Source organism: Larus michahellis, chromosome 1 (genome assembly GCF_964199755.1).
Source record: "Larus michahellis chromosome 1, bLarMic1.1, whole genome shotgun sequence".
Taxonomy (NCBI): domain Eukaryota; kingdom Metazoa; phylum Chordata; class Aves; order Charadriiformes; family Laridae; genus Larus; species Larus michahellis.
In genome coordinates, this window is record NC_133896.1 from 97991638 (window position 1) to 98011265 (window position 19628).

Below are 19628 nucleotides of genomic sequence, written 5' to 3' on the forward strand. Positions count from 1 at the left end.
TAATTGATGTCAGCTTTGATCATTCCCAGCTCACAGTCACAAATCAAGAGGTTTCAAGCAGGTATTCTGGGTATTAATTTTTAGCCGGCAATATTTTAGCTTTTATTACAGGGAAGAATTAAGTAATAGAAACCTATAATGGAAAATTCAAACAGTCCATTAAACAGAATTACAGGAAAGCTTGTCTAAACTGTATTTTAGTTTCACCTCCTCAGCTAGTGATATAAGAATACAAGAAGGTCTTCAAATCCCTGTATGGGAAGGAGCTTTAGGAACAGCATTGTAAAGCCCAATGGGTGGAGATTAGACTCAAATATGAATCAGTTTCTGTTCTGATAAAGGTGTGTGATATTTTCCGTGTGCTTCTGCGTGAATGTTGAAGACCTGGAGATGAGGCAAGCTAGCTTAAAAGTGAAGATGGTTTAGGTTTAACAGAATGTGCCAGGCACTTCAGCGTGAGCTGCTTCCATCAGTTATGGACCGAAGGAGAGAACTATCCATCTGCCCAGAGATTTCTTTCACAAAAGCTAAATTGTAGGCATTTTCACACCAACTATCAAACTCCTAAGCACCAGCATTGACATAGATCCTGAGCAGAGATGAGGTTGAGACCAGAGCAGAAATGAGGCAAGTATTACAATTTTTTCATTAAAAATTATTGAAGTAATTTACCAAGGATTGTGGTGAGTTCTTTAATCAAAACAATAATAAATTAGTAATGAAATACTATTGAACTGTGTATACCTATGATTTTCTCTTCAATATCAGTGCACGCATTCTGGTCGAACTTAATTGTTGCTGGAATTCTGGGTTTTGAATCCTTTTTGTACATAATGCATGTGTCAAAGCAGCTCATGAGAACAAGCGACTAACTCCATGCAGATGCAGTAGGAGGTAATTTAAGTTCAATTTGCTCCCATGAAACTGTTCCATGATGTCTGAAGTCTTATGCTGTCCAAGTGATCACAATTGTTTTCAAGTTTAGGCACCAAACTATTCTAAAAGCTGGGTAGGGAGCGTTCAGCTACTGGTCTTCATCCTTTTTTTTTTCCAACCATCTTCCCTATCTCTTCGAAGGCCATGTGATACTATATGATTTGGACAGAATTAATGAAGCTACCAGTTAGACCACTCTGCTGTTGAACAATATATCAGGTGTGGAATTGATCAGGTTTTCTTTTGAAGTAGTCTGAGGAAATGTCCTTATTTTTGCCTAAATGTGGAATGGAATTATTTTGATTTGGGGTTTTGGGTAGTTTTTTCATGAAAACATTAGCAAAACATTATTGAAAAAGTTGTTATCTTCTATCCATGAAAAAAACAGGTAGGGATTTTTATTTTTCGGGTAATCACAGTGTACGGGAAACACACTCAACAATTTTCTTGTTTTGATAAACTTCTTAGCACTGGCAAAATCAGGGAAACATTTTTGGTGATATAGTTGGCATTGGTACTAGCTTATCAAAAGGTATTTTCCTACTCATTTTTCTTCAGATAAATGTCAACAGATCCTAATCAAGACTAGATTAGAAGGATTCTGACTGGGCAAGTTTTCAGGCTGGTCTGTTGGCTGCCACTGAGAAGCCAGTTTGTTATCCATTACCTGAGATACTTGAGAGTGTAGCAGGAACCAAACTGAAGCTGACAACATGTTTGGAAAGGTTACTGACTTACTACTATGAGTATGCAGTATATGCACTAGATTTGAACTAGATTTAGCTCTTATAGTCCTCACACCTAATTGCTCAGCATTTTGCTTTCCAACTGGGAATGATTTCTTAGGAGAAGTAGCATCTAACTGGGAAATTTCCATCAGCACCAGCTGTGTGCTGGGCTTCTCTTTTTCCGGGAAGACAGAAAATATGCCCCCCTTCTTTCTAACTATGCAAGTCAAATATCCTGTAATTGTAATTGTAAAAAGTAATTGTTTTCTGCCTCTGATATCCTGCTGCTTCAGTAGACAATGACCCAACGACAGTCAGTAGTGGGGCTGAAGCTGCTTCTCCTTGGTTCTTGTCTCTCACTGAAGGTGGTGTGGAGGAGGGGAGAGAAGGTAGTTTAAACAATTTTTTTATCTCTATTGGATCCCTGTCAGCAAGGGGGGGAGGAGGTGAAGAGCAATGACCTAAGCGTAGCAAATGCTGTTACCCTCTTGCATCACAATTATTTCATTTCTGAGGGGAAGTTAGAAGCAGCAACAGCAATAAAAGCAGCGGTTTCTGCCTTGTCTTCCAGAGCAGCATCAACAGGCATCTGTACCATGACACTCCACTGCGTTCATCTTTTTCTCTTGCTTCTGCTTGGTTCTTGGTGGCCAGACTCTGAGAAGCAGGTGGTGGGAGCTGTGAAGGTCAGGGAGCACTATATAGCTGCTCAGATCACTAGCTGGACCTACAAACCAGAATCTGAGGAAAAGTCCAGGTAACAAAGTACAGGATAAGAAGGATGAAACTAGTCCTCTCTTGTGACTTAAAGTGTTTTGTGTCTCCCGTCTCCTGTGGAATTTTAGAGCCCAGGAGGACTTTAGAGCCTGGTCTGTTGACTTCAGAGGAACTTGTGTGACTTTAAACAGCATGATCTGGAGCCAGTGAAGTATTAAAAGTACTTTTTTATTTACTTCATTAATGGATAGAATTATTTTTATGTTTTCAGAGCACTTCTGTTAAATACGTTTCAGGGCTTGTTTTTATCATTATCTGTGTGGGTTGATGTTTGTTGTTTGGTTTTTTTTTTAATGTAATTATTTTAGGTATAGGGATTTTGGGCAATGTTAAGTTGAGCCGTGGTTTGGTAAGATTTCGAAAACTTTCAGACTTTAGAATTTGCTGAAGGAATAAATATGTTCTGATTTGGATACTATCACTTTCGGTTAAATCAGAGCCTGATGAACTTTGGAACTAACTATGTTGTTTCTGAGTTGTTCGCTAGTTTTTGTGAAATGTCCGTCCTGAGTTCTAGTGAGTAAAGGTTGTGGGATCAAGTGTCACTACACTTCATTAAGTAAAAATACTGATTATTTTTTATTTTTTTTTTTTTAGATAGCATTGTAGAATGGCCAGCCTACATGCATATGCCAATCAAGCATATAAAATATCTTATTGGTATTGCCACTATTATCCTTCGCTTTGTAAACACTGCAAGTGCAATGCTACAGATGACAAAACTTGGACATAATTGAGAATTAGTTTTAAATTAGTCTTCATTTTTATGCTCTGTTCACTATAGTCACCATACATAGTTTTTATTTGTTCATGAAGTGGCATGGAACGGTACAAGTTGTTATCTACGTTGAAGGATGTATTTGGATACTGGTACATTCTTTCTTTTTTTAATTGGTAGATGGCTTGTTTTCTTTATTTTTGTTTAGTCTGTGATTATTTTTTAAAATATGTATTGCGTTTCTGCATGTTATGGAAAGGACAGATTTAGACTTTCTAAGTATTCTTTTTTCAAGACTTAATAGAAACAAGGTTTCTGTGATTTCTAAAACTCCCCTTTGGAGTTTAATACAGCTTGTACAACCATATTGTCAAACTGGCAAGACAGAAGAAAACAGAATATAAATGGCATTTGGCTTCATAGTACTACATTTGAGTATTGACCCAGGCATGTGAATTTAGTAGTTAGAACTTCATTCTCATCTGTACTGGCTGCATCAATATAAGCATCAACTGCTGTTTTGTTAAATGTTACATTGTGGATAGACTGTTTTCATGCAGTAGAGAGCCACAAGACTGCCTAAAACCTCAGTTGAAATCGTCTGTGATTAGCTAGGAGATTTTCATACACAATACACATTGAGATATCTCGCATAAGTGTTTAGAGCAAGTCACATCCTGAATGGGTCTAATGAATTTTGTAGAGCTAATAGAAATTTAACTTAAAAAAAAAAACCACAAAAAAACAAAACCAAAAAAAACCAAACCACCAACAACCACCCCCCCCAAAAAACCCAAAACAACACAAAAATACTCACAAAGGAAGAACTAATGAGTAGGATCCCAAGGGTATTTGGATATGTAACTTCTTCTGATTTCAGTGGAAGCGGAATGTCCGAATACAGTGTAAGAATCTAATACTTACAGTGTAGGAATCTGATACTTTGCTGCTTTTGGTTCTAAATAATTGAAGAGAGGCTGAAAAGAAAATGAGTTCTTCCTGAACTATTTCCTTAATTTTCCAGTCATGCAGGCTAGAAAAGGACACCTAACTTCTGAGTCTTCTTATCTTCATAGAGATTTGTTACCATGTGCAAGTGGTATTTCAGAGCAAAGCAAAACCGTATTATCTGAGCGTGCAGCGTTGCTGCTGCCCTTCCTGACAGTTATGTAACTAGACCTGCTTGCGTAGTCTGAGACTTTGAAGTGTTCATAGGCTATGGTTTTTGTTCTTTCTAACTATACAATTGGTGTTGATAAATATCCTCTTCCACCCCATAGGCTTATGTGCATATTCTATTGAACATTGCCACATAAGGGTAGCACTTGTCAGTGAAGGTTATGGATCAAGTCCCTCTCCTTAAAGAGTGAAACAAACTTTTATCAGTGACTTTAAAGAGAGGGGAGTGAATTGAAAAGTGAACTGCTTCTGCATGACTCTTCTGTTGCGAGGGTGTTGCAGAGGGATTTACAAAAGATGTCTACAAAAAGAGGTCTCCCCCTTAGGGGCCCTGGATGTCACTGAAGTGAGCTCACTGCGTTATCTCTGCCCAGCGTCTCTATGCTTGAGCAGCCCATCAGCTCACAACTACCCAATGTGTCTGAAAGGGCATTAGAAAAAAAAGTGGAATTACTGTTGGATCCAGTCATCATGCATACTATAAGAAATCAACCAATTAAATGTGAAACTAAATACAGGCTATTATTCCTCCAGCCCTCTTCTTATCATTATTTCTATTCCAGAAGAGCTGTGTGCTGGTTTCCTTCAGCTTGCCTAAATATTTTCGAAGAAATCATTGTGTGGTCTACCAGCTTCCTGATTCATTTACATAACAAGACTAAGGACACTTGCAGTGTTTGTCAGAAAGCAATTTTCTGAGTTGTTGTGAGATCCTTAGTTGTTGTCAGGGGACGGTTTTGTGCTTGCCTCCAAGGTCATTGCTGCTACAGGAGCTTGCTGTTAATGCTGTTGTAGAATCCTTGTGGTGAATCTTAAAGTTCAGGCATGGGCCTGAGTAAAGAGAAATTCAGATTTCTTTCACTGTGTTTTGTCAGATGCTTTCTAGGTTAAGCCACCTTCCTCTGTGTCTTAAATGGACAAAACAAAGACATCCTCATTGCAGAATCAAAAGGACCTATAGAAATCACCAGCAAAATCAGGGGCAAACTGTGCAAAGTACTGTAATTGAATGTCTAGTATGAAATGGCCTAGCTCAGAAACGTCGCAGATTCAACAGAGTAAGAGGGAGAGGAGAAGACACTACAAAGAGTTGGACTGTGTGCCTTGCCTTCAGCAAAATGTGCAAGTGATTAAATGTAATTCCAAGATTCATTTTCTGAGGTATCTGTTGAACAGCAATGGCATCTCTAGGAATCTTTGTCTTTTTAATTTTTTTTTTTTTAACTCTTTTGATTTCAGATTGGAACATTCAGAGTCTGTGTTTAAGAAAATTTCTTACAGAGAATATGAAGTGGATTTTAAAAGAGAAAAGCCAGCAAATATATTTGCAGGTAAACAGGAAAGAAATGTTCTGAGTATTTTTGTTTGCTTGTTATAAAGCCAGTAGCAAGGTAAGGAAGCTTTCATTTTTGTGTCCGTTGTTTTGCACATAAATCAAATAAGCACAGGGGATGAGGTCCTACAGTGCGCTGGGCTTTGAAAGGCCATAGAGAGGTTGGACTTTCAGAGGCTGAGTCTCCGTGTTATCTGCAGATTAATTGCACGGTACAAAGTTGTTACTTTCGTTTGCATCATCTGATGAGACCTCCCGTACACATTTAGACTTGTATGGCACAGTCACAGTGGTGACACTATAAATTCACATGGAAGGAGCTTGAGACCTGAGGCTGAGTATGTTTCTGATAGATTAGTGGAAAGGAAAAGAAAAACTATGAGGTTGGGTGTGAAAAATGTCCCTTTGCCTCTGTTACTGCTTGAAGACACTTTAAATGGATGGAGGCAAGTTCTTGTATTTATTCCGTATGTAAGTATGTTACTTGTGTTCTGATAGTTGTGCAGAGTACTTATATAGCCTGTGCTTCATATTAATAGATAAAATAATTTTAGATGTTAGATGTTCAGATTTAGATTTTCAAAGTAAATGTTTGTGAGGTTGGTGACCTGAAATTGTTACAAATTGCCCTGAAAGGTCTAGTCTATGTGATCTGATCCCTTCCAGTTTTGCTTGTTCTCCTGTGTCTTCTTAATCTGCTTCTTTCTTTTCAAAGAAAGAAATTTAGAAAATAGCTTACAAAGAAAGAGACTAACAAGCCAAAGGTTGCTGTCTTAGCAGGTTTCTTCCATTGCTTATTTTTGCAGCGTGGAGTAGGGCTACAAGCCCCTCTTGAAACCTTTTGTAGGCTATGCCTCAAGAAATTTACAACATGGAACTGATTATTTCTTTATATAACATTTTGGGATTGAAAGATCGTTTTGTTCTTTGACTTCTGGCATTGAGAGTGGTACTCAAAGAAATGTACTTCAATGCCTTTCCCTAAACTCTTAAAGTATAAAATGTCTGCTTTCCTAAAACTGTTTAATTAAATTGTATGTGAAGGATTCCTAGAAATTCCCAATGAACCTCAACATGAACCTTTTCATAAATTTTCTGTATCTGGAAATAACCTTTTTTTTTTTTTTCCCAAATCTATCATTTTCCTGTGATTTTTAAGTTCTAGTTGCCAGATATAAATTATAACATTCCTGACTGAGCTGCATGTTTTAAATGCCCATGTGCCTTTTTATGCGTAAATCTTCATTGCAGTGGTATTACATTCTTTGCCTGTATTAATTTTGCAACTTGTACTTTGAGAGCTTATGTTCCTTAATGGAGGGAGAGAACTCTTTGTTTCACTGAACATACTGTTTTGCTCACATTTTCCTTTCTCTTTATCTTGAATAACTACAGGACTTCTGGGACCAACTCTGCGTGCTGAAGTGGGAGATACTTTAGTAGTTCACCTTAAGAATATGGCTGACAAGCCAGTCAGTATTCATCCCCAAGGCATAGTTTACAACAAAAATGCAGAAGGTAAATGCTCTAAAAACTCCATGTTTTGTTCATTTACTCGTAGACTACTGCGTGGAATACTAAGAGGGACCCAGACCAATGTTTGAGGATATATGCAACATAAATACCTGTTGATCCTGGATTACAACTTCACTCCCATTGTTAGCTCCTTTCTTGTTCATCAGTGTAACACTAGCAATAGGAGTCATCATCTGACGTGCACAGGCTCCTGACCAACTGCTCGTGTGCTAATACTGTTTCACAGAATCACTGAGTGGTTGAGGTCGGAAGGTACCTCTGGAGATCACGTGGTCCAACTCGCACGTAATTGCAAAATATTCTATTTCAGGACATGTAAACTCTTAAATACAGGTCTTAAAAAAAACTTTTCCAAATCCCTTGCAATAGCATACATCAAGGCATTATTGGTAAAGGCAGTTGACAATGTTGGTCTTGTTGTTCTAATACTCAGCATTTTATGCTCAGCTTTGTGCTGTTTTGCAGCCCCATCTCATGGAGTTGAACAGAGCATGTAATGGGAAGTGATAGGCAGTTCAGTTTGACTATCTTATTAATGTGCCTTTTGCACCTTAATAAGTGCATTCTGTGGCTCCCCTTTGTCATATTGCAGATTTGTTGGATATGTCAGGCATAGATGTGAGTCATTACTGCCATCTGGATATGCAGTGCACAAAAGGCCTAAGGCAGCGCTAGCTTGCGCAATGGCCTTATGAGAGACAATTAGAAAGTTGACAAAGTGGGCAGTATTCCTCCACAGAGTATCAGTGAGCAGAGGCTGAAGCTTCATGCCATCCTAACCCTAGCCAGACTGATGAAGAGCCCCACCTTTTGGCAGTGATGGCAGTCCTAGGAAATCCTTATCTATAAGAAACAGGAGGTGGAATAGCTACTCTCCCCTATGATACTCCCCACAGTGTGTGTAGAATCATGAGTTATCTCTTTGAAGCTGAAGAATAGGCAAGAAACAAACCAAGCTTTTGGAATTAATTGTAGGAGAACATTCCAGATGCTTTAATAGCTCTTTGGATTCATGCCACCCTACTGACTCTTTTGTTGGCAGGCTCCCTGTATGATGACAGAACATCATCTGCAGAAAAACGAGATGATGCTGTACTTCCAGGCCAGATCTACACATATGTGTGGGATATAACAGAAGAAGCTGGTCCAAGAGAAGCTGACCTTCCTTGTCTTACTTATGCATATTATTCTCATGAGAACATGTCAATGGATTTTAACTCTGGTCTGATTGGAGCACTGCTTATCTGTAAGGAAGGTAATGAAATGTTTTAAGACTAGTATAAGGTGTAATACAGTGTCATTTCATAATAAAGTTAAGGCTGTATGATAATGAGGGAAGATATATTATTTTCCTTTTTGCATCTTCATGTGTGTAAAGTAAATTGTTTTCAACATCTTTCTTTTAGATGTCAAAGTTTGTAAATGCCAGCTTTCGTGCAGATCTATCCTATAATTATGAGATGGTCAGAGAGTGCTATTAATAGTTATGTTTGCCTGTACTGTTTGCATTTTCAGTTGCTTAACTGCCAAATATATTACTTCAAATTTCCTGTCTTAGAATAATTACTTTTTAGAGCTTCACTCTAAATGGTTCAGCTGTTCCAGAGAATAAGGCAGGAAATAATTGTATTATCCATGCCTTTTCAAGGCTGCCTGATCAAGAGGCTGTAGCACCCTCTCTCCCTTCTGTAACAAGAGTTTGAAATCACAGAGCAGTGTGTGTTTTTTCTAGTCATTTGAAAATCTGGCCAAATTTGCACCGATTATAAGTCTTTGAAAATTGCTTTGCATGTGATAAAGAACTTGAGGTTTTAGCAGTTTGAGTCATTGAATTCCATCTCCACTAATGCGAACTGGTGTCTTGTAAGACTTGTAAATAACTGCTAGGTACATGCCACTGATTTGAGGGAAGTTTGAAACAGTGTACCACTGTGTAAGCTACTTAAACTACTTGCTAGTCCCTTAAATCCTGAATTTTTCCCAGATTATATATCCTTTTAATGAAAGCTCTGTGAGTTACTTAGCTTGATCCTCTTTCCCTGCAGTTTGAGTCAAACATTTTGTGTAGACTGCAGACTGCATGGACTTGGACCTTGAAGCTTTCCTGGAAGTAAACATAAAACTGGTTCAGTGTGGATTGTACAAGGGCACTCTTCTCACTGATAGATATCCGTTTAATTGCAGAACACACCTACTCATATTACCTTAAAGGAATGGCATTAGGATTAAGTTCCTCCTAAATCTTTTTGAGAATTAGTGCTTTTATTATTATCTAGAACTTGTTATTTTCCTAATTTCTTGAGTTTTCTTCCTCTGTGTTTGCGTGTATGTGTACATTTTATGGCATACTGTTAGAGTTAATCTGGACAAATGCTTTGGACTTGCTTGCTTTCCTTCTCAGGGTTCTCAAATTCATGCATATGAGTTTGAGATGGATTGGTTTGACCACTACCTTCAAGACAATTTGAACATGTTTCTAGCTAGAGCAAAGACAAACAACTAACTGCTCACATTTTTAACATTTTTAACATCTGAACAGGGTTTCTTTGACTGGGCACTGCATGTGGTACATGTGCAACACGCCTATATATTTGGTCTGGCTGGTATGGAGTTAATTTCTTCACAGCGGCTCATACCGTGCTGTGTTTTAGATGCATGGCTAAACAGTGTTGATAATACAGCCATGTTTTAGCTGTCGCTGAACAGTGCTTGCACAGTGTCAAGGCTTTATTTTTTTCTTGCTCAGACCTCCTTGGCTTGTAGGCTGTGGGTGGGCAAGGGGTTGGGGGGGGCACGGCTGGACAGATGAACCAAATTGGCCAAAGGGATATTTCTTACCATGTAAAGTCATTCTCAGCAATAAAAACTGGAGGTAGAAGAAGAAGCATCAGCGTGGGGTAGTGAGGGGTGTTGACTTCCAAGGTGGCTGTTCTTGAGAGACTGGCTGGGCATCAGTCTGCTTGTGGGAGATGAGTGATATCCTTCATATTGCTTGGGTTTTTTCCCCCCTCTTTCCTTCACCTGTTGAACCATCTTTATCTGCTCGCAGGTGTTCTCACTTCTGTTCTGCTGTTCTGCTGTGGGCGGGGAAGCTTTGAAGTGGCTGTGTGGGTGCTTGGCTTCTGGCTGGGGTCAACCCACCACAGTCTGACTACATTAAGAACAGCATAGGTGGTATAACCTGGGAAGGTTATAAAAAGTGGACTTTTGACTTAAAGCACTGACTGAATGTTCTTTGTGTGACAAGCAAATAAATTCCTCTGTTGATCTGAGACTTCTTTTGTGCAGAAAACAGGACTTTGTAGCCTCTTGTAAACAAAAAGGATTACATTATAGATCACTGCTTCCACTGCCAGTGTCTCTTCTCGAAATAGAATAATCAGCATGCTCCCAAATGTTTAGTTCCTGCAGTCCAGAGGGACATCTGTTTTAGTCCTGCATTATGTATTAAAAGTAGCAAATGGAAGGTTTTGATGTGAGCCATCTACAGAATGAATCAATAAAACCACACCAGTTCTGTGTGGAATATCCAGAATGAGTTGTACTTGTTGATAGATATCACGTTTGCATCACAAACTTAACTAGATGGTTTCTTATAACCAATCCAATTCAGCAGTATTTGTCAAAGTCTTTTGTACGTAAAGGTTGTTTGCCAAGTGGTCGATTTTATGCTTTTTAAAGGAGCTGATGATGTCAGTGTAGTGCTTGAAAAGGCAGTGTTCACACTTGCAGGTGACTCTGCCATCATTCTTCTCCTTGCCTCACAGTCTCAAAAGAGAGGCCAGCATCTGATTGTGGACAGAAGGCTGTTTGTTGCTCCCATTCATTAAGGCAATCCCTTCAACACATTGACAGAATTATCTGAGACAATGAATTACATTTTGCTTAATCTCCTCTGAGATATTACAGACTTCTGATTTCATAGTTACCCAACCCAAAACTACTTTCAGAAATAAAATCACTTTATGAGCATTCTTGAGGTCTTGTTTTGGTCAGGCTCAGCCAGTACGTGCTAACAGGGCAAGCAAGCTCATTAAATACACGTTAATGCCACTACATTGATGTGAAAACTGCTTTACTTCTGCTGCAAATTAAGAGCTGTTGTTTCTTCTTCATAGGAAGCCTAAATGAGGATGGGTCACAGAAACTTTTCGACAGGGAGTATGTACTGATGTTTGGCGTGTTTGATGAAAACAAGAGTTGGCAAAGATCAGCATCACTCAAGTACACAATTAATGGCTATGCTGATGGAACATTACCAGGTACTGTTCAGGCTTATATGAAATGAATATTGATGAAGACGGAATATTACCTTTGTTTGCTTTTTATGCAAGAGAACAGGAATGAGAATGAATGGGATACAGCCTTTTTTTAGAATGTGTCTGTGAGCATCTAAATTCTAGAAGAGAAACTGTGCTGCTGGCAGAAAGTCATGCCATATTGCTGAGGAGAACAACAAGATTACTTCTCAGAAGAGTTCTGCTTGAAGAACAGGATTGCTAACTTTTAAAAAAACTAAGAAATCACTCTTTTTTTGTAATTTTTTTTGTTTGTTTGTTTTTACTCAGCTGATGGGGAGAGTGTGATGTGGTTAAGTGAACTGCTGGTTTTACAGCATATAGAACATACTAGGTGAAGAACTTCCTGCAAGTGGAAAGTCAGTTACCATTAAATTAGACAATTAAGTGGGAAGACTAGGGACGACGTGGCAATGGGGCTGTTCTGTTGCTGGTATTTTCCCCTTGTTCTCCTAAGGAACTACTTTCATATCTCTGCCCAGTCCATTGAGCAAATACAAAAGATTGTTTTAAGTAGGGTTTTTTAAACAAATATTGGATAGGGTAGTTACTGTCACTAGATACAACCTCACACTTTAGTTTGGACCCTGCCCTTCCCTTCCCTGATCAGCTTCCAAAAGAGGCCACTCATTTTCTTTCTTCTTCCCCAGATCACCTTAGGTCAGTTTGTCACTTGCATGTAAGATTTAAATACCTATCTTCCACTGACATACAGGATTTTGGTATCTATTCCATGTACAAGCTTCTGAAACTTCTTCTTGTTGCAAACACTGATCACAAGAGTTGGAGATATTTTAGAAATTTTTTTTAATGTTTTGAGCAGATTTACTTCAGATCTATTGTGCATAAGGAACTTTAATGATTTGCCTGTATTCTGAACCCTACTCTCATTTCTCTTTCAGATTTAGAGGCTTGTGCATATGACAACATTAGCTGGCATTTGATAGGAATGAGTTCCAAGCCAGAAATTTTCTCCATTCATATCAATGGCCAGTCCATGGAGCAACGACATCGCCGAGTTTCTACTGTTAACCTAGTGGGAGGAGCATCAACCACAGTAAACATGACAGTGAGTGAGGAAGGAAGGTGGTTGATATCATCTCTTGTCCAAAAGCACCTGCAAGGCAAGGAAACATCTATTTATTAGCCAACTGTAGAGTTGTCCTTCTCTTCTTTATGTCCCAGATGGCTTCTACTGTTTTGCAATGGTACAATTACTGAGTTTCAGATGGTTGTCATTTCACTAAGAAACCACTGGGGAACAGGGCATTCTGTTGGAATGAGAAGTGCATTCTTATCTGCAGCTTTACTGCTGTGTGCAGATCACAAGGCAACAGTGAATCTAAGTCTCTGTGATCTGTTCAGATAAGCACCATTATAAAATGAGTAAGGAACCACCTGTTTCCTGAGAAATTGAGCACTCTCAGCTAAGGATCTCTCAATGTGATGAACGTATTTGCTGGTAATCATTTGAAAGTGGGTGTCTCTCTCTCAGCAGTGATCAGAACTCTGTTTTAAAGAATGAGAGAAATGTTACAAGAGCTGCAAGACATGTTTTAGGGGGAAAAAAAAAAAACAAAAACAAACACCATGAAAAATAGCTTTCTATCTGTTCTGCTGGTATTCCATTTGATTAATATGAGCTCTTTGGAAGGCTCCCAGCCTATATATAGTCTACTTGGATGCAGCCTTTTCAAGCCTGAAAAGCTGTCAATCAGATGAACAAACACTTGCTGGCAGCCTTAGCTAGTCATAGAATCATAGAATGGTTTGGGTTAGAAGGGACCTTAAAAATCATCTAGTTCCAACCCCCCTGCCCTGGGCAGGGACACCTCCCACTAGACCAGGCTGCTCAAAGCCCCGTCCAGCCTGGCCTTGAACACTTCCAGGGATGGGGCATCCACAACTTCTCTGGGCAAACTGTTCCAGTGCCTCACCACCCTCACAGTGAAGAATTTCTTACTAGTATCTAATCTAAATCTACCCTCTTTCAGTTTAAAACTGTTACCCCTTTTCCTATTGCTCCACTCCCTGATCAAGTGTCCCTCCCCATCTTTCCTGTAGGCCCCCTTTAGGTACTGGCTATAATGAAATAATGAAATGAGAAATGCAGTTGAAGTGGTAAGGGTTCATAAAATGGAAAATCACCATGGTACTATTTTTTCTCAATTAGCTGGAATGCATGGTTACCTCACTATAAGAGACTGTGGGAACAAAGAAGTGAAGAAGAGTCATCTCTCCTATAAAGAACGTCGTATGGTCAAAAGCTGGCAATATTTCATTGCTGCAGAAGAAGTTACTTGGGATTATGCCCCAAGTATTCCAGACAGCCTTGATAGGTAAAATAATACTTTGTCAACATAATATGGAATGTTCACATGAAATCACAGAATAATTCAGGTTGGAGAGGATCTCTGGGAATCCAACGGCAAAGTTAGATCCAGTTGCACAGGGCCTTATGCAGTTGGGTTTTCATGGTCTCCAAGGATGGGGACTCCTCAACTTCTCTGTGCCCCTTTGCAACCTCCCAGTGAAAAAGTTTTTTCCTTATTTCTCATATTGCACCTTGGGTCCATCATGACTTATCTTTTCACTATGCAACTCTGAGAAGACTCTGGTTCTGTTTTCTCTATAATCTCCCATTTGATAGTTGAAAATCAAAATAAAATATTCCCTTAGCTGTGTCTTTGCACAACTGAATAAGCTGAGATTTTTGCTTCTGTCATGTGCTCTAGCTCCCTAATCATCATGGTGGCCCTCCACTTGAATTGTCACCAGTGTGTCAATGACTTTCTTTGCTGAGGAGCCCAAAAGTGGACACCTTCTTTTGCCTCTAACAGGGAGCCCAAAATATGAAGATGACTTAAGAAATGTCCTAAGTAGCATACAATCCTATTTTTTAAATTGCTTTTCAAATATGAATTCTGATGAAATAAACAATCCTGAAGACAAACGGAAAGGGAGGGAATATTTCTGAAGAATAAAAGTTTTTAAAAGTTCAGTACAATGAAGCGTTTAGGGAATGAGAGAAACAGAAGTCTCTATATAAATGAGCTTTGCATGGCACCAATGTAGATGTAGTAAAAGTCATAATAAGTAAGCACATTGGGCTGTTTTGTTCCGCTTAGGGTAAACAGAAGGAATTTTGTAACGTACATGAGGTCATAGTACACAATGCTGCCAGTGCGCTGTAAGGTTAAATTTGCAGTCTATCAGTTCCCCACTGCTAGAGTACTGGTGACTTTACAAGCTGGTGTTCCTAAGAACCTTTAAGTATTTAAGCAGAATAAGACAAATTCCTTACCCTGTATGTGGTTATAGTTTCATATACCTCCTTAGAATATAGCGTTCACATAACTCTCTAATTATTCTTCTTTGGTATGATTTGCTTCCCTTCTTATTTGCTCTCAGGCAATTTACCAGGACAAACATGTTACTCTGTTTTACTTCCCAGTATTTATCCTAGTTTTGCTCTCAGCATTAACAAGTCTAATGTTTTTAAACCTAGCGTAACACTACTTATTGTATGGTGCTTAACTGGATTAAGGCTATCTGTTCCTCTCTCTCCCAGAGTCTTTGCTACTGTAAGCAAATTGCTTATTTTCTATGCTCAACTACGCCTTTGTAAAAGGAGAAGAATGATTTCTGTTATCTTATCTTGAAAATGTAGCTGCTGCTTCAGTTTGTTTCTTTCTTGCATGTATACCCTATTAAATTAAATGTAAACTCTGATACTGATTGGTCACATGTGATGCTAAAACACAAATAATGTTCTAAGCTGCTTCTTACCTAATTTAGTTTAGAATTTGGGGTGAAGAGCATTACGTTAGTTGAGGGTTTGGATTATTTTTTTTTTCAAGCAGTGAGGTTTCTACCACTTGCTTGAGTACTAATTCTGTATTCTAATAGATGTCACTATTCAAGTTTTGTTGATCATTTGTCTTTTCCTTTATTTTTAAGGCACTATAAAGCACAGCACTTGGACAACTTCTCAAATCTCATAGGTAAAAAGTATAAAAAGGCTATATTTAGGCAATATACCGATGCCAGCTTCACTAAACGTCTGGAAAATCCTCGTCCCAAGGAAACTGGAATCTTGGGCCCTATTATCAGAGCTCAACTCAATGATGAAGTCAAAGTAAGTAACATAAATGACAAAGTCAAAGTAAGTAACATAAATTCAGAGATTATTTATACTATAGCATAATTTTCAGTTGGGCAGAGATACAAAAAAACTAGTTTGATTTGGTTTTTTTGGTCAAAAACCATGTTCTGAATATTGGCCCTATTAAAAGGTATGATCACAAGTGACAGCGTTTAGCTTAAATTTTTCAGTGTTCCCTCTATAGTTTCCATTTTTGTGCTTTATTTTACAACATAAACACACTTCATTCACATTCTTTGTAAAATATATTTAAAGGGTGACACTGTGACAGGTGAACTTCTGGGGGAATTTGGATGTGAGGCCAAACTTCATGAGCCTCTCATTTTTTATGTTGCTATTTTTTGGGGCTATTTTAGACAATGGTACTCAGTTTTCGTAGTTAAATGTTCTTTAATGGAATTATGAAATGAAACTACAAAGCATTTGCATTACAAGCTTGCTGCTGTCACAACCACTTGTTTTTCTCTTGTCACTTGATGATGTATCATGAAGTTCCATGACCTTTAATTTCCACCATGAATATGTGAGTCTGAATTTGAGTTTAGCACATTTTTTTTTTTTTTTTCCTTCTGGTTTGATTAAGAATAGGCAGGACATCTTGCCTTTTCCTCCCATATCCCCCTTGGGTCTTGAAATCTGGGACAAGATTTGGTTTTAAATCTGATTAAATTTGTTTTCTCCCATATTGAATATTCTCAAGAACTTTAGTCAATAGCTTCATATTCCCTGAGGTAGCGTGTGCCTAGTAGCTGGAAGAACAAGTGTTCTTTTTAGATTTCCCAGACACCAGTTGTAAGAAGCTGAACTTCACTCAATGGGCTCTACAAAGCCTAGCAGTATTTAGACTGTGGGTTTACATTATCAGATGGTATTTAAGACATCCCTTAGCCTTTCCAGCACTTCCTGGGCTGAAACCAGGCAAATGCTATTGTAGGTGAAGCTTTGTTATGTATTCAGACAATTATTTGCTGAATACTAAATTCATTTTTTTTTCATTTGCCTATCAATACAGATTGTATTCAAAAATAAGGCCAGTCGCCCCTACAGCATTTACTTCCATGGAGTGACACTTTCAAAGAATGTAGAAGGAGCTGATTATCCTCTGGATCCCACAAGTAAGAATTTTGTGAATTACATTTTGCATACCACTACCTGTTGTGGAGGGTTTCATTGCTTTGAAGGAGATGCTGTGGCTAGGAATGCGCACAACTGGGAGACCCCAGTTCTGTGCTCTGCCTCTGCTGACCTGTTGTGTTGCCTGATAGAGAAACCAAGGTATTACCTGCAAAGCCTAGACAAATACCTTTTCTTGGTGTCTTAGTTTTCTGTTCTTGTTTTTGATTTTGGAGGGAGACAAAAGTTCATGCAGGTCTTCGGTTATCCCGGAGGTAGCTTGAAATGGCATAACTGCACCAATTTCATTAAAAGGTTGTATAATGTAAATGCTGTATAACGTTCTGGCTCTACGTTTGTATCACTGCTGTTCTCCTTTATTTTCCCTTAGGCAATATCACCCAGAGCAGAGGAATTGAACCAGGGAAGACATACACTTACGAATGGAAAATTGCTAAAACTGACCAACCCACTGCACAGGATGCACAATGTATTACAAGGCTATATCATAGTGCTGTAGATATTGAGAGAGATATAGCCTCTGGACTGATTGGCCCACTTCTGATTTGTAAAAGTGAAGCACTGACACAGAAGGGTGTGCAGGTAACATGTTTGGCAATCTTAGAGATAGGTTTTGCTCAAATAATGTTATTTGAGCTACAGTGAATTTGGTTTTGCTCCCCTTAGAGAACAGTCATGTAGAGAGCAATTAAATCAATAGGCTCCTGAAGAAATTACTTGAAGAAACAGTCCTCTAACTGTCCACAGCAGTAGAGGAATTATATTATGATTTTCTTAGCAAGAGCAGCATTTCAACAAAAGGTCAGCCTGACTTGAAAGTCTATTTCTAGACTTGATAATAAACTTCCCTGCTGCTATTATACCTTCACACTCTAAAGACATTCAGATCTGAGCTGGTCCCTTTCTGCAACAGATATAACTCAACAGGGTCTGACAATCTTGGGCATCACTGAATGCAGAGCAACCCAAGCATGTAGGAGTTCTGGGAGAGTGGGTTTCTTTGCCATCCATTGAAATCTTGCTTGGCAAAGACTTGAGCATCACTTGGGAGAAAAAAAAATGTCAAAAGCTTGTGTTCAGGTCTAGCCAGGAAGCTGCTCCTTTTACAGGGCGCCCAGTTATATGCCATCTGCGTATCAGCAGCGCTAGTGGCTTGCTCAGTGCTCCATCGCAGGTTGGTTGCAGTAGTAGGATTGTCACCTTGAAGTCTTGACCCCCTACTCCCTTTCACTTAACCCTTGGATCACACTTACCACAACTCTGGTGAAGCTTTTTTTGCTTACATAGTAATTAAGAAAGATGGTAGGATTGAGTCCTTAATACGTGTCTCTGCTGATAAAGTGTAACTGCTGTGTTGATTGTCTTTCAGAAAAAGGCAGATGGAGAGCAGCAGGCAATGTTTGCTGTGTTCGATGAAAATAAGAGCTGGTACATAGAGGATAACATCAAGGACTACTGCAGCAACCCTGCCAGTGTTAAAAGGGATGATCCCAAGTTCTATAATTCGAACATAATGCACAGTGAGTGGGGTATCAAGCTGAATATTATGAAAGCTCAGGTGAACCTGAGCATTCAGTGGCTGCTGGTTCTCAGATGTAGTGCAATCAGGGAATTTTCTGGAGAGTCAGTGAACATCTAACCGTACCAGGTGTCACTGTATGAAAATATGCAACATTTTAGGGACCAGGCTAGCTCTGGACCCTGAAGCAAAGGCATGGGTTATTTAACTTTGACGCAGCACCCTGCTGCCTTAGAGATACTATTACCAGAGCTGAAATGTCCATCGAGGCTATTGTGGTTTCATCTCAGCTTTCCAGGCGCAAATGTGAGTCCAGTTCAGTGGACTGACATCAAAGAAGGTGAGGTTTTAGAAGTCTTACTCTGGAAATATTGACACCACTTTTATTTTGCTTTCCTTTTAGCAATAAATGGCTATGTGTCTGACAGCAGTGAAATCCTTGGTTTTTGCCAAGATAGTGTGGTTCAGTGGCACTTCTCCAGTGTTGGCACTCATGATGAGATTGTCTCTGTTCGCCTTTCTGGGCACTCTTTTCTGTATCAAGGGAAGTACGAAGATGTTTTGAACCTTTTCCCAATGAGTGGAGAATCGGTTACAGTGGAAATGGACAACGTTGGTAAGTGGTAAAACCATAGTGTTTGACAGGTCTTCTAAGACATTTTTTAATCTCCACTCTATAAGGACTTACCTAAATAGGAAAGAAAGCTTTTCAGATAAATACAGGGCTGGAAAATGTTCAGTTGTTCCCCTACGCAACTGATGCGTATGGAGTTTTGTTGGCTACCCAGACTTAGCGCATACCATAATTGTATGCCATACTGAGGCTCTTTTTGTTGGGGTTTTTTGTTGGTTTTTTTTTTTTTTTTTTCACAGTTAATCTTGCTTGATTTTGGTATGTGGTCTGTTCTTTCAATCTAGGGCATGTTTCCTTTTGCAAATTTGCTGTTAGAAATAAGGAAAGCTATGCGGGTCACTTCAAATTCTGACAAATACAGAAAAATTGTATGTGACCTTTTTAATAAAAAAGGCTGGTTTTCTCAAGCTCTGTTAATTCTGTCTATTCTGTAATTTATGCTAGTTCCAAAAGCGAGCTGTAACAAGCAAAGAACTTGATTTAATGCTGTTTAGGAAAACAAATTGTATTTTGTTCTCTGCAAGTAATAGTTTTAAATGGAGAATTTATATTCTGACTAGCTCTCGGAGGGATTATTAAAACCTTTAAATTAATCTAAGATGCCTCAGATTGTCATCTCAATGTTTTGTTTCTAGATTGGAAATTCAAATTACTTTATTCATGTAAAGATC

At 38.8% G+C, this 19628-nt stretch overlaps 1 protein-coding gene across 3 annotated transcripts in view; it reads left to right on the forward strand.

Moving 5' to 3' along the window:
* The first annotated feature begins 2070 nt into the window (after positions 1–2070).
* Positions 2071–19628, forward strand: part of F5 (coagulation factor V) — a 34933-nt gene continuing 17375 nt past the window's right edge. Inside the window, exons 1-12 of one of the 3 annotated variants that reach the window (XM_074594891.1) lie at positions 2071–2421; positions 5578–5669; positions 7067–7189; positions 8250–8462; positions 11326–11469; positions 12408–12629; positions 13679–13844; positions 15466–15643; positions 16683–16785; positions 17175–17386; positions 18174–18324; positions 18727–18939. In XM_074594891.1, coding sequence (XP_074450992.1) covers positions 2261–2421; positions 5578–5669; positions 7067–7189; positions 8250–8462; positions 11326–11469; positions 12408–12629; positions 13679–13844; positions 15466–15643; positions 16683–16785; positions 17175–17386; positions 18174–18324; positions 18727–18939 — 1978 coding nt within the window. In that variant the 5' untranslated portion in view covers positions 2071–2260. Of the gene's footprint in view, positions 2422–5218; positions 5670–7066; positions 7190–8249; positions 8463–11325; positions 11470–12407; positions 12630–13678; positions 13845–15465; positions 15644–16682; positions 16786–17174; positions 17387–18173; positions 18325–18726; positions 18940–19628 lie in introns of those variants that run through there. The other 2 variants (XM_074594883.1, XM_074594872.1) reach the window with 2 other exon arrangements.